This window comes from Solanum verrucosum, unplaced genomic scaffold, assembly GCF_900185275.1.
Source record: "Solanum verrucosum unplaced genomic scaffold, falcon-dt-bn FXZP01000121.1, whole genome shotgun sequence".
Taxonomy (NCBI): Eukaryota; Viridiplantae; Streptophyta; class Magnoliopsida; order Solanales; family Solanaceae; genus Solanum; species Solanum verrucosum.
This window is the reverse complement of record NW_026020509.1, coordinates 271,764-285,528: the sequence shown is the minus strand read 5'-3', so window position 1 is coordinate 285,528 and position 13,765 is coordinate 271,764. Positions and strand designations below refer to the sequence as shown.

The 13,765-nt window shown below is 31.4% G+C and overlaps 1 protein-coding gene across 1 annotated transcript; it reads left to right on the top strand.

Annotated features, from left to right (window-relative positions):
- The first annotated feature begins 11,250 nt into the window (after positions 1-11,250).
- Positions 11,251-12,869, top strand: LOC125809718 (hypersensitive-induced reaction 1 protein). The gene is made up of 5 exons (XM_049489314.1): positions 11,251-11,443; positions 11,617-11,737; positions 11,856-11,947; positions 12,040-12,136; positions 12,286-12,869. The coding sequence occupies exons 1-5, from the start codon at positions 11,255-11,257 to the stop codon at positions 12,642-12,644; spliced, it is 858 nt and encodes a 285-aa protein (XP_049345271.1). The 5' UTR covers positions 11,251-11,254; the 3' UTR covers positions 12,645-12,869.
- The last annotated feature ends 896 nt before the right edge of the window (positions 12,870-13,765 follow it).

Here is a 13,765-nt window from a genome sequence, read left to right as displayed (position 1 = left end):
TTTTCGTGATGTATAATCTTTCGTTTGACATTTTAAAAAAAAATAAAATCAATACATAAATTCCAACCAAAATACTTTAACGTCTATCTTACATTAAGAATATCCTATTATGTAGGTTTGATGTAGATTATGATAAGTTAGTAAATGAAAGTCTTAGTCATATTATTGGACGACGTATAAGGCAAGCTGTTAGAATTGACTAATTAAATATTTAAATTAAACAAGATTATTTGATTCATGCTGCTTGATTACGAAAGCAAGAGGTTTCTAATTTGGTAAAATCATGAGGAAATTTCAGTTAACGAATATAACTGGATTATGGATTTTAATAATTTTTATTAGGCACATATTCAAAAATAAATTTCAGTTAACGAATATAATTGGATTATGGATTTTAATAATTTTTATTATGCACATATTCAAAGATTTTTAAAGATAAATACAATATCTTGAACAAATACATAAACGACACTCTAGATCCACTTTGACTTTGAGGCAAATAAGGCTATTGTCAAACATCTTTGAAGTAAATGAACCAATATGCAAATAAATATCACAATCGGATTAAACAATTAACTAGTGACATTTTCTTTTTAATTAATTAATAGTTAATTAATTTAGAATCAGTAAGGATACTGTTAATTAATGTTTCCATTTATTTATTTATTGCGTTTTTTACATATGTACCTCCAATTAGAGGTGCACATAGGTCGGTTTGGTTTGGTTTTTCATTAAAAAAAATCTAAACCAATTATGTTGGTTTATTAAATCTAAAAACCAAATCAAACCACGCAAAGTCGGTTTTTTTGGTTTCGGTTTTAGTCGATTCTTTCCGTTTTTTTTTGGTTTTTTACAATTATACGGTGTTTGAAAAAGAGATCAAATATATTTTTTCACTTACGTGTGTGATAAGCTAAACTTAAGAAATATTAAATGAATAGAAATTTTCGTAAAGACGGTAAAATTCACATGAGTACAATATATATATTTTTTAAATATCAACGTTCATTATGTTAAATTAATAAGATTAAATGATACAATCAAACTGAATACAAAACGAAATATTTACAAAGTAAATTGTTAACTTTGAATTTGAAAAACTATAACAATATAATTGTAACTTCGGATCTTAATACAAAATAAAATATTTACAAATTTTACAAGCCCAAATTTGAAATAAAATATATAAACATTGAAAACTATGAACTAACTAAAAATATATTAACAAAATAGATTATAAATAATATTTTTTATCTATAAATAAAATAAAATTATATATATAATATTTACAAAATTTTACAAGCCCAAATTTGAAATAAAAGATATACAGGATCACTGACCTGGCGGTAGTTCGCCCAGTCATAGATCAAGCAAGTCAATATCCTTAGAGGTAGTCCAACTACATAAGAATCGAAATACACAAGAATTTTAACATAGTTTCTCAGACTGCATGGTTTAATTATTTTACCCAAGCAAAGAGTCTGTCAAGAAGCTAATACATACTTTTATTGAGCCTATGTGTCTGATAGTTCTAACCGGGTATCAGGCGCCCTACTTATCAAACTCTTTTTCGGGCTAAAAACCACGGCTCATCAGACGGAGTCACAAAGACAAAGCCAAAAAAAGTAGTACTAGATCCGACTGTATCTCAATCTCAGAACCAAGTCGAGAAATCATACTAAAATTCTTCTATATTTAAATAAAGCTTAGATCCGTTCATGGTCTATATAAGAGAGAAGTTAGTTATCCGGCATAGATATAAATTTTTTATAGCCGGACATAGTCACGGCTTAGATCGGAGAATTTATAAAAGTAAAAGACATGAAGAATGAGAAAAGAAAGTACCTTGTTGTTACCAAACTGCACACTTTATTATTTCGGCCGTAATTCGGCAAGCTTACAAAACTTTAGTAAGAAAAGTTTACAAGAAAGAGAGAAATGCAAAATGAAAGAGAGGGTTTCTAAAACCTACCTCTTCATTAAAGAAAAACAAACTTATTTATAGGAAAAGAAAACATTTTTGTACAGGATACTGGGCCCCTATCTGGGTCCTGGTAACAGTGTATCTACTGTTGAGCTACAGTGTTGCTACAGTAGTCCGTGCCTTTTACTGTTCGGGAAAAGCTTAACACTGCTACATCTTGTCTTTTAGTTTTGCCAAAAAATCTTCGGCTTTCTTCAGTGCATCTACCAAACTTTCTTCTTCATATGGTTGAGTTTCGTGCATATCTTCACTTGTTTCACTACACATTGATGAATCTGATTTTGCGTAATGAGTTAGATTTAGAAGAATCATTTTATTTACTTCTTCTAGATACTTCATAATCATTTCATCTTGTTCTCCTTAATCATGATTAGAAAATTTTCTAGCCATATGTTTTATGGAGGTTGAATCATTAGTCATAATTCTTTATTAGGAATCAATTTATAATCGTGTATGATTTTTGTTATTAGATCCAGCAGTTCTTGTCCGTATATAGACTTTGTTTGAGGATCTTTCTTCATCAACTTGTCCCAAAATTATTATAATAAGTTTTGTATAGGTAAGGGATTTGTTCCTCAGTGAAATCTACTTCTGGAACCCCTTTGTGAATCCATGGAACAGAGAATTCTATAAAAAAAAAATATATGTTCAATTTGTTGAAAATAACAAATATGTTCTTGATGATATAACTTGTTGAGATCTGGGGAAATCTTGACCCATTCTTTGTATAACTTGAGAAATGATTCGGGCAATATTTTTATGGTTGGCCCGTGATATGACCACCAGTCTAAAAAACAATTTGGAATAGGGTTAACAAATATCTTGGCACATACTTTTATAAACCAAGTATGTTTGTGCCTCTCATTGTTATAACAGAGGACTTTATTAAATGCCTGAACATAATCTCAATAGGTAAAGCTTACCATGACTTTGTTCAGACTGAATTGTCTTTCAGTCATTGAGGAAATACCCCAATCTTCAATATGAATGATGTGTTTTATAATCATTTTAGAGAAGTTATAAACATTCTCACTTGTATTATATCCTGAATTTTTTTGAAATTCAACACTTGTTCTTATCAGCAGAGTTTCATAATATTTCCGAGTTTTGTATGACTCACCCGGGAAATAGAGCCCATTTACTAGATACTTTTGGAATATCTTCCAAGGCTCTTCTCTTCTCTGTATGTCAGAATTTTCTAATAGAAATATCACTTCTCTTTTTTCTACCTTTTCATATGTTTTGATATCATCAATGTCTTCTTTGGCGACTGAAGCAAAAGTATTACCTTGCTTTTGTGTTAAATTTTTTTGTAGTTGAGCATGTAATGGATCACTTTCTGGAATATCTTCCAGATGTATTGAAGAGGTTTTCTCTTGCGTTATAGAGCTTAAGTTATATAAACTCATTCCTCCCCTTTGTATAATTGGAGAGCTAGACGAGGATCCTTATGATGATCCGGATGTTTTTGAAGAGGATGTTCTTCCCCTTCCGCAAGTATAACTGCTTTTTCCCCTGGCCTTAGTTATCCAAGGAGGATCGATCCTGCAAACATAGTATTTAGTTTTAATCATTCAAGATGTTATATTTTTAATCATTCAAGAGGTTATAAACTTCATAACAATAAAATCTTTCATAAAGCTCTTGTTCAATCATGTATTTATTCCGTCTATAATTCTCCATAATATATGTTCCTGTAAATCTCTATTAAGAGAAACTGCCTTCAAAATCGTAACCAAATCTTTATCAGGAAAGAAGTCAAGAAAACCCATAAGAAGAAAGATATTCTCTAGATAAGAAGTCTGGGAGAGAATTATCACTTCCCTTTTTATAATGAATTTCGAAATCAAAAGGGCTAATTGTGCCTGCCACCTAACAAATATTAACTTAGACGCATCATGTTTAAAGTCTTTATCAAACATATACTTGACTGACTGAGCATCTGTTTTTATCAAGAATTTTTTATTATATAAATCATCTTGAAATTTTAATACGCACTTAACGATAGTTAACATTTTAATGAGCTACCGTCGCATATTTTTTCTGAGCATCACTCCATTTTCCTGAATGAAATCGAATAAGATATTCATTTTTATCATGCAGATTAATTTGTTTTAATATGCCTCCATACCCAATATTAGACGCATCCGTCTCTACAATCTTTGGCCAAGCAGGATTAACAATGGTTAAACAAGACAAAGATTTAACTCTTTTTTTAATAGTCTTTACAAGATCTGTGAGACTATTAGTCCAAGGCTTTTTGTGATCCTTTTTTAACCTATCGTATAACAGAGCTAAATCTCGAGACAGATTCTTTTAGAAGGGGGAAATGTAGTTGAAACTTCCCAGAAACCGCTGCAATTACGTCCTATTTGTAATAATATCAGGGAACTTTGATGCGAATTCAATAGATCGCTGAATAAGAGTCATTTTTCCTTGACAAATCAAATGACCCAAAAATCTAACTTCTGTTTGAAAAAGACTCATTTTAGGTTTAGATAAGACCAAACCATTTTGAATAACTATTTTCTTAAAAATGTCTAAATGGTTAATATGCATTTCAAGAGTCTTTGAATATACCAAAATATCATCAATATAAACTATGATGAAATCCAAATAAGGATTGAAGATATCATTCATTATCTTTTGAAATTCTGAGGGAGCATTTTTTAACCCAAAAGGCATTACATTCCATTCGTATTGTTCAAACGGAACATTAAATGTCGTTCTATAAGAATGGTCTCTAAATATTTGGATTTGCCAATATCCAGATTTTAAATCAAATTTTGAAAAGATATTAGCATCATATAATCTGGTTAATAAATCTCTTTTATTTGGAATAGGATATCTAATCCATTTTAAAAATTTATTTAAAGGTTTATAATTTATAACTAACATGGGAACACCTTGTTCTTTTTCTGTTGCGTTATTAACATATAAAACAGTACACGACCATGGTGACTTGGAAGGCTTTATCAAACCTTTTTGTAATAAATTATCAATTTTCTTTTTTATAGAATTCAACCAATTCGGTATTCATCTGACAAGGACGTGATTTAGTAAGAATATTTTCCTCAGAGAAATCATCTTTATATGGAAGAGTTACAATATGCTTTTTCCGATTCCAAAAAGCATTAGGATGATCAACACAAATATCAATGGCCATTTTTTCAGAAATAAGTTTAATCTTTTCCTGTACTTTAGCAGATTTTAAAGTATCGAATATATTCATACTAAATATCTCAAGTTGTAAATAATCAACATGCTTTTGTTTCATTTCAATTAGAGCATCAATATCTCTAGAAATAGGCTCGATGATAAAAGTATAACTAATATCTTGATTTTTATAAGTAGCAGAAAATCCTTTAGCATTTATATCGGTAAAAGGATAAATTGCATTTATAAAAGGAGTTTCTAGAATAATAGGAGGGTATAACTGATTTTTTTACTAAGAAAAAGAAGTGAGGAATACAAACTTTATTCTGGCAAATACGAGTATTAGATAATTTATACTTTATATCTAAAGCATGACCAGATACAGATTTAACCATATGAGTTGTTTTCTCAAAATATTTAGTAGGTACTAGACCTTCTTGAATGCAGCTTACATCAGTGCCACTATCAATCATAGCTATGTTAGTTATAGAAAAAACATTATCAATTAATATAGTACATTTAATATACCATTTATGAGCTGTAACAATTTGCATCATTTCTAAAAACATAATTTATTTTGGATTAATATTCAAAGTGTTGGCAAGAGTATTATCTTCAGTACTAGATTCATCTACCTTATTTTTTCTTTGCTATTAGCAGACTCAATCTGAGTAAGACGATGATCATAAATAATATGATTTTGTTTAAGAAATTTAATTTCTTCCTTCAAATTCTCAATTTCTCCTTTTAAATCATCAAAAGAGGTATCACGAATAATCATAGTTTGTTTAGAAGAGAGTCTATTATGAACTTCAGACAAAGAATAAGGAGCAGAATAATTAAACTCATCTTTAACCTTTTTATCATTAGGAATACTAGATGAAGAACTAGTTTTACCAGTAACTAATTGAATGATCTTTTCACGAAGAGTATTATCAGTAACTTCTTTTAGAAGTTCTATCACATTGTCTGCAGTGATAGTGAACATATTCGTGTCTTCGAATTGAGATTGCAGCTTGTAGAATTCATCATGTTCACAGTGACAAGTATCACCATGGCATTTGCAAGCATCATTTGAATATTGTTGAACCTTACTAGAAGACTCAGGTTGATCATCCTTTGTTTCATAACTTGCTTCAGAATCATCATAATCTGATTCGAAACCAGAAGTATAAAAAAAGCTATAAATCTTTTCCTGAATATCTTCATCAAGTTCTAGAGTCTTAAGTTATTCAAGCTTACAATTTGGAGCTCTATGCCCGAATTTTTCACATTTGTAACATTTGATCTTATCTAGATCTCGCTTGGACCTATTCTTGGTAAATCTATTAGATTTACGATGAGCCCTACACTCTTCTCTTTCTTCTCTATTCCTTCTTCTAGATCTTCTTCTCTTCCGATGAGATTTATGAGCTTCAGATTTGGAGGTTTCACGGTTAGTACTTTTGGATGTATCTGGTAAACCAAACTGAGTACAAAAATCTCAATTGAGAGATTTTTCTCTAAGTTTATCCATCTTAAGTTGTCTAGAGAGTTTTAACTTGTTGCACATATTTATGCTTTCTTGCGTACAAGCCCCAATAAGCTTTCCATAAGTAAAATTACTATAGGGAATAATTCCTTGCGGATCTCTAAGAGTATTTTTCACTCTTTCTGCAAATAAAGGAGGTAAACCATCAATAAATCTGGCTTTCCAGAATTCTAAACCATTTTCGGAAAGTTCCATTACCCGACTTAAATAAGTATCTTTATACCATCTAAACTCACCTAAATGTTTACATTTAAGACCATTTAGTAAAGATCTAATGGTTTCATATTGATTGGTAAATCTACCACTAAAATGTTCTAGTATGGTTAAGACTAAGGTATAAACAATGTCTTCTCTATTTTTGACTAAAGCAAAACCTAGGTTATCAACTCCTTCGGCTGTAGCTTTAACATTTATGACTGTTGCCTTTGCATTAAGGGTCATATAATTATACCACCAGCCTCTTAGTTGACCAGTAAACACTTCAATAATCATCTTGCAAATGGTCCTGTCAGTGTTATTAAAACTCTTGCAGATGGTAGCATACATAAGCATCCTATGAACTAAAATAGTTAACTGTCTATCAGTCAAACCATCGAGATTCCATTAATAAATCTCGCTTCTACTATAAGAGGTGTTAGTTTGATTCCAATCTCTTTCCTCTATTAAGACATCTTGAGGAGTTGGTCTGGGATAGTAGTAAGTTTGCATACTAGGTTTTCTAGCATACGTATTACCACTATTCTTTTTTGGATAACCATGAAGTTTATTAACTTCCATTTTCACTTGTGTCTTGAAATTGAAAGTGGCTTCCATTTCATCTGCAAAATCTTCAACGAGGCCTATAGGTTTCGCGCTTGCACCAAATTCTGAAAACTTTTTATCCAAAAGGCTTTCAAGATCATGAAGAGATCTAAGAATAAAATCCTGAATATCAGGAGGTCTTTGAATAGGAACATGAGGTTGTTTTGATGTAGAAGCCTGTTCGGAAACTTGTTTCACAAATTTCAGCTTTTCATCAATTTGAATAATCAAATTAGTTAGATTATCTAACTTTTTGTCAAGAGAACAAATATGTTCACCAATAACTTTAACATACAGATCCAAATAATTATTTTGAGAAATAAGACGATTAATTTCATTAATACTTATTGCGGCAACCTCATTATCAATAAATTTTTGAAACGCAGTAAAAGTAATACCTGTATTATTAGGTAAAACAAACGGAGCTTGAGGAAGGTAGATGAAATTAATAATTTTACCTGATTCATCTTTGTAAGATCTTTCAAGAACGTTAATGAATAAAGGTAAATAAGTAGTTATAAACCACGGCTCAAAGAACATAATATGATTATGTAGAGCACAAGTTTCATAAATTTTTTGAGAAATATTGTTTAAATCTTCTTCACTATAAGTGTCAAAAAACCAAGTTTTAAATCGGTTCCATTTTTCATTCGAAAATTCATTTTGAATATATTTTCTTGCCAGTGATCCTGGACTAAAATCAATTTGATGTTTACTCATCATTAAACATCATTAAGATTAAAATCCATCTCGGATGCAGAAGGAATATCCTTATCAGAAATATCATAAGATTTATCATTAGTTTGAACAATGTTTAACTGAGGATCAATTTTAATTTTTTATTTTTCTGCAGATATGACTGTTGATAAAGTATGCAAAGAAGCAGCGCGATTCTTAGCTGGACCATAAAAAGGTTCTATCGGGGAAATATGTTGAATAGCCAGTCTTCTAACAGAAGCAAAATAATGTCTATTATAAGGAACACTTTTTTCATCAAACTGCATACAAAATTTTCCATCGGAATTTTGACTAATATGAGAATATTCAGAATTGGTGACAACATCTGTCAGTTGTTCAGGGGGTATAACAGAATCTAGAATCCAAGTAGTAGGAAAATTAATTTCTTCCCATTTTATAGGTTTCTAGTAGTGACCTTGATCTGGCGAAATTAGTTTCTACCAAAATAGTTTGATCAGATGTATCATATAATTTACATCTAGGATTCAAAGTAGCAAGTAATTTAAAATAGATTCTATAAGACAAACAGATTAATTCAGAACCAGCTGCATAGTTATAACCATGTGTTTTAACATTCAAAGTTAAAGCATCTAATATATTAGAATCTGTCAAAGATAACTGCAAATTTGGTTGAGCATTACAATAGACTGGACCATAGACAACCGTAGATTCTATCGAACCCATCAAAGATTGTCGAAAATTTAAATTTCTCGCATCTTGTAGAGCGGCTAAGAAAGTCTCAGGTAACCCTTTAAGAGTTGAAAATTTAAAAGCAATTTGAACCATGCCAATATGCAAAAACTTATATTGAGATCTATACAAATCAATATCTCGCTTATTTAATAAATTAATAGTTTGTTCAGACGAGTTTAACGCCAGAGATTGCTCAATTGTTTTAATCAACTGTTTATTTGAGATTTTATCAAATCAACCATAATCATAAATAGTTTTTATATTCACTTTCGGAATAGTCTATTTGTTTAACAAATCAAGGTTTTGAGGTTATCTACCTCTTCTAATCGAGTACTTTTAATATCTCCTTGGTCCATAAAAGAGAGAATATATCTATGCCGAAATATATATATATATATATATTTATATTGTCAGTTTGGTTTGGTTTAATTTTTTTTCTTTTAATATCAAATCAAACCAAGAGTGATCGATTTTTTTTTTCAACCGCCAAATCAATCAAACCAAATCACAAATCGATTTTTTTTTGATTTAATTTAATTCATCGATTCAATTTAACTTTACGATTTGATTTATACACCCTACCTCCAATATTCCACCAGATAAGAAGAATCAATTAAAAGTCAGTGCTTTTGCACCTATCCATCATGAAAAGAACGTGAGGACTTTATATCTGTTATATTGACTTTATAATAATGCATATTAAATCATATCTTTATTCAGGTCCGATTTGTCCATTCTTTAATATCAAAACAAGAAAGTATTAATTAATTACAAAGTTAACAGGCATAACTATGATTAAAAAAAAATTCAAACAAAGAACGTTCCAAAACATAGGAAGTGACATATTTTCTTCTACGGGCGCATGGCGTCCTACGTGTATTATGGCATGTAGGATGAATGTGTCTATTTGTTCAATTTTATACAAGTTTAAATATCTACTTATGCACACCTAAAGTTAAAGATTATAGTTGTCAGCTGACGCCAAGTTAAGAGTCATGTTTATGTATTACTAATTGTGAATATGTACAAATAAATATTTAAAGTTAATAAAGTTAAATAAATAAATATGTGTTACATGATAATTCATGACGCCGCATAAAATACATGTATTTATTTAACTTTATACCTAATTAAAATTGAAGAACAAAATATTAGTTAATACAAATTTAAAGAACATATTCATATATTACTTATCATGCCTAACTATTATTTATGAACATCTAATATCTACGATAAAATTAATACATAAATTCTCCCGTAATTAACTAGCCCTTATTCTAGTGGGAGTATTTTTCCTTCCCAACGTAGTGTGAGATGACGATGGGAACAAGTTGCCAATGAAATTAACTTTGAAATTTCCGAAGTATCTTCTCCTAATAATTAACTTCATTACAATTTCCACATACTTTCTTCCTCATCAAGTCTCTTTCCTCCATAGGCATATCCCCTAATATATAAACTCACCCATCTTAGCTATTGAAATACCCATTTCGATTCTTCACTCCTTTGCTAGCTTTGTTGCTTCCCTTTGTAAGTATGTTTATGTAGATATGCACATACTTTATTCAATTTCAATTTTCCTATTTGTTCTTTTATTTTAGTCGTTTTTGTGTTAGAGTTAATGTGTGAAGGAAGACTCGCTTGCTAGTTTGATCTAGGTCAACTCTGTAAGATTATCCCCTTTGTTTTGATATTTTTTGCTTATCGAGAGACTAATCTTCCAAGTTGAATTAGATTAGATCAACTGTATATTTTCAAATTAAAATTTTGATATTTCGAAAAATGTCACATAAATTGGGAAGGACAGATTAGTTATAAGCAAGAAAATTGCTACTCTAGTTTCTTTGATGCCATGGATTTTAGTTTCTAGCCTTGTTGGATTGGGAGTTGGTTTTGGGTTTGATAAGGTAAAGTAGGTTGAGAAGTTTGACAGGAAAATTTAACTTACATATCTATTTGGTGGGATGTGCCTTTTGTAGAGGAATACAGTAGTTGTTAAAATCAATAATTGAACTGCTGACATTGTGTCATTTAATCTTTTATTGGTTAACTGGGAGTTTATTGCTAGTGTGCTAGAGTAGCAATTTCTCCCTAAAGTTTGACAAATAGTTAATCTTTAGTCCCAGGGAGAAGTTTGAAAATATTACCCTTTTTGGATTGTGAACTTGAGGTGTCCAAGTGTAATTTGTAAAGTGTAAACTTACTATTGTGTTCTTTTCATTTTAGAATATATTACTTGTTGAAATTGCTCCTTTATAATGACAAGTTCTCATGGTGTAATATCTTTTTTGAGTTTGTTTCATGGGTGAATTCTGTGGATCATCTTCCTTTTCATGCAATCTTTACAGAGTATGGGCAATTTGTTGTGCTGTGTACAAGTTGATCAATCCACCGTCGCAATTAAGGAACAGTTTGGCAAGTATCAAGATGTGCTTCAGCCAGGTTGCCACTTTCTGCCTTGGTGCTTCGGATTCCAGTTAGCTGGCCATCTCTCCCTCAGACTGCAACAATTGGATGTTCGCTGCGAGACAAAGACAAAGGTCTATTCTTTATTCCGAAACAGTAATTCCATTGATTTGACACAAGCTGTGTTGGTTCATAGCCAAATCATCAAAGTCAACCACAATTTGCACTTTGACAAACATAAGTAGGTGATGATTTTTCAGTATTTATGCATATTAATGACTTAATGCATATTGCAACTAATGTGCAGGATAATGTGTTTGTCAATGTTGTGGCATCAATTCAGTACCGTGCCCTGGCAGACAAAGCAAATGATGCTTTCTACAAACTAAGCAACACTAAGGGTCAAATTCAGGCCTATGTTTTTGATGGTATATATTTAATCTGTCTGTTTGTATATCTGATTCCTCCTTGTAATCTAGTTCTGAGAATAAATTGATTTCAATGGATAATGCTAACTTACACAAATCTATGTTTATATTTTGTCAGTCATTAGAGCAAGTGTTCCAAAACTCAATCTTGATGATGTTTTCGAGCAGAAAAATGAAATTGCCAAGGCTGTCGAGGATGAACTTGAGAAGGTAAGCCAATTCTTCACTGTTTTTTTTAATTGATACAAGCAATTTGAATTGTTCATTGGATCTCATATGAATGTCATTATGATCCTCTACAGGCTATGTCGGCTTATGGATATGAAATTGTTCAAACACTTATAGTTGATATAGAACCAGATGAGCATGTGAAGAGAGCTATGAATGAAATCAATGCTGGTATGTCTAAAATCTCATCTCTGTAGTTAAGCCTGATGCCTGCTGGTTCTCAACTGCTCTGACTAGTTAGTACTTAGCTCCCCAACTGAGCTATACCCCACACTATAAAGGAGTATCTTTTCATGTCCTAATTGTTTTCAACTCTACAGCTGCTCGGATGAGGGTGGCTGCTAATGAGAAAGCAGAGGCGGAGAAGATTTTGCAAATTAAAAGGGCTGAAGGAGAGGCAGAATCAAAGTATCTATCAGGGTTAGGTATTGCACGACAGCGTCAAGCGATTGTGGATGGTTTGAGAGACAGCGTGCTCGGATTCTCAGTGAATGTGCCGGGAACCTCAGCAAAGGATGTAATGGACATGGTCCTCTTAACCCAGTACTTCGACACCATGAAAGAAATTGGTGCTTCCAGCAAATCATCTGCCGTCTTCCTTCCTCATGGGCCTGGTGCTGTAAGAGATGTGGCAAGCCAGATTCGCGATGGACTCCTCCAAGCTTCTGTGGACCATTAAATGTTCTACTATATCAGAAATGTCAAATGATTTTCACTTGAAGCTGCCTTTTTCATTTTGTGTTTACTTTCTGCAAGTGTGGATATGTTTGGTGAGTTTGACTTTGTATTTGTGAATGCCTCTAGTACCTGTATATTGTAAAAAAAAATACTAGTATCTCCAAACCTTTGAAGAATTGTGAAGTATATACTATTAATAGATTGATGTGATATTTCTCCTCGTTAATTGTGCCTGTTAATTTGTTCCTTTTACCCATCCATCCTTGATGATTGATCTTTTGTTGTCTTATTAGCTACGTATGTTGTTCGGATTCTTCAAAAATATCAATGAGTGTGTGTCAAAGTCGCCAACAGTAATGTATTTTTGGAGAATCTGACATGGGTGTGACATCAAGCCTGAAGAATCTGCACAACTTAGCTTACTGGTGTGTAGTACAGGGTCATATTTTTGTTGTGTGCTATGCTAAAGGAAGGTGATTGATCCCTCAAACTAAAACGAAAAATTCCAAAGGGAGGTTATATCAATATTCTTGCTTGTTTTGGCAAATACCAATTGAGCATTTAAGCGAGTCAAAAAGTTGATTAACATTTGTGAAGGGACTTCTTCTTCACTCACATAGCTTTAACTTTTGTTTCGATTCGATTTTCAAGTGAAATGCATATTTCAATACAATTTTAACGTTCAAAAATACGTATTGGTGAACTATGTTTACAAAAATCTCAAAAATATACTATGTTTAATGCATTGTTTAACCATTGATGATCAACTTTTACAGACGTGAAGATTCATGGCCATCGAGGCACGGGCACCTTGAAAAAAATTATGACATGAGAAGATGCTCTCTTATAGAGGCTTCCTCTGATCTCTCATGCGCCTTGTACAATATAATATTTTCCTCGACATACGTATGTGTATATTAGTATATATATATATATCCAAATGATTCGGGGTAAAAATCGTAAAAACACTCAATAATATTTAATAATAATATATCAATTTTTATATAATTTGAATAAATAATGAAAAGCCCAAGTCAATGACAAGATGTTATTAACTTATTATTATAAAGAAAAAAGTAAAGGAACTGAAAAGAGTAGTTCTATAGATCTTGTATAATACAC

Coding starts and splice junctions, on each gene's coding strand:
- LOC125809718 (XM_049489314.1), top strand. CDS start 11,255: ATGGGCAATTTGTTGTGCTGTGTACAAGTTGATCAATCCACCGTCGCA. Junction 11,738..11,855: donor TCAGGCCTATGTTTTTGATG/GTATATATTTAA, acceptor ATATTTTGTCAG/TCATTAGAGCAAGTGTTCCA. Junction 12,137..12,285: donor TATGAATGAAATCAATGCTG/GTATGTCTAAAA, acceptor TCAACTCTACAG/CTGCTCGGATGAGGGTGGCT.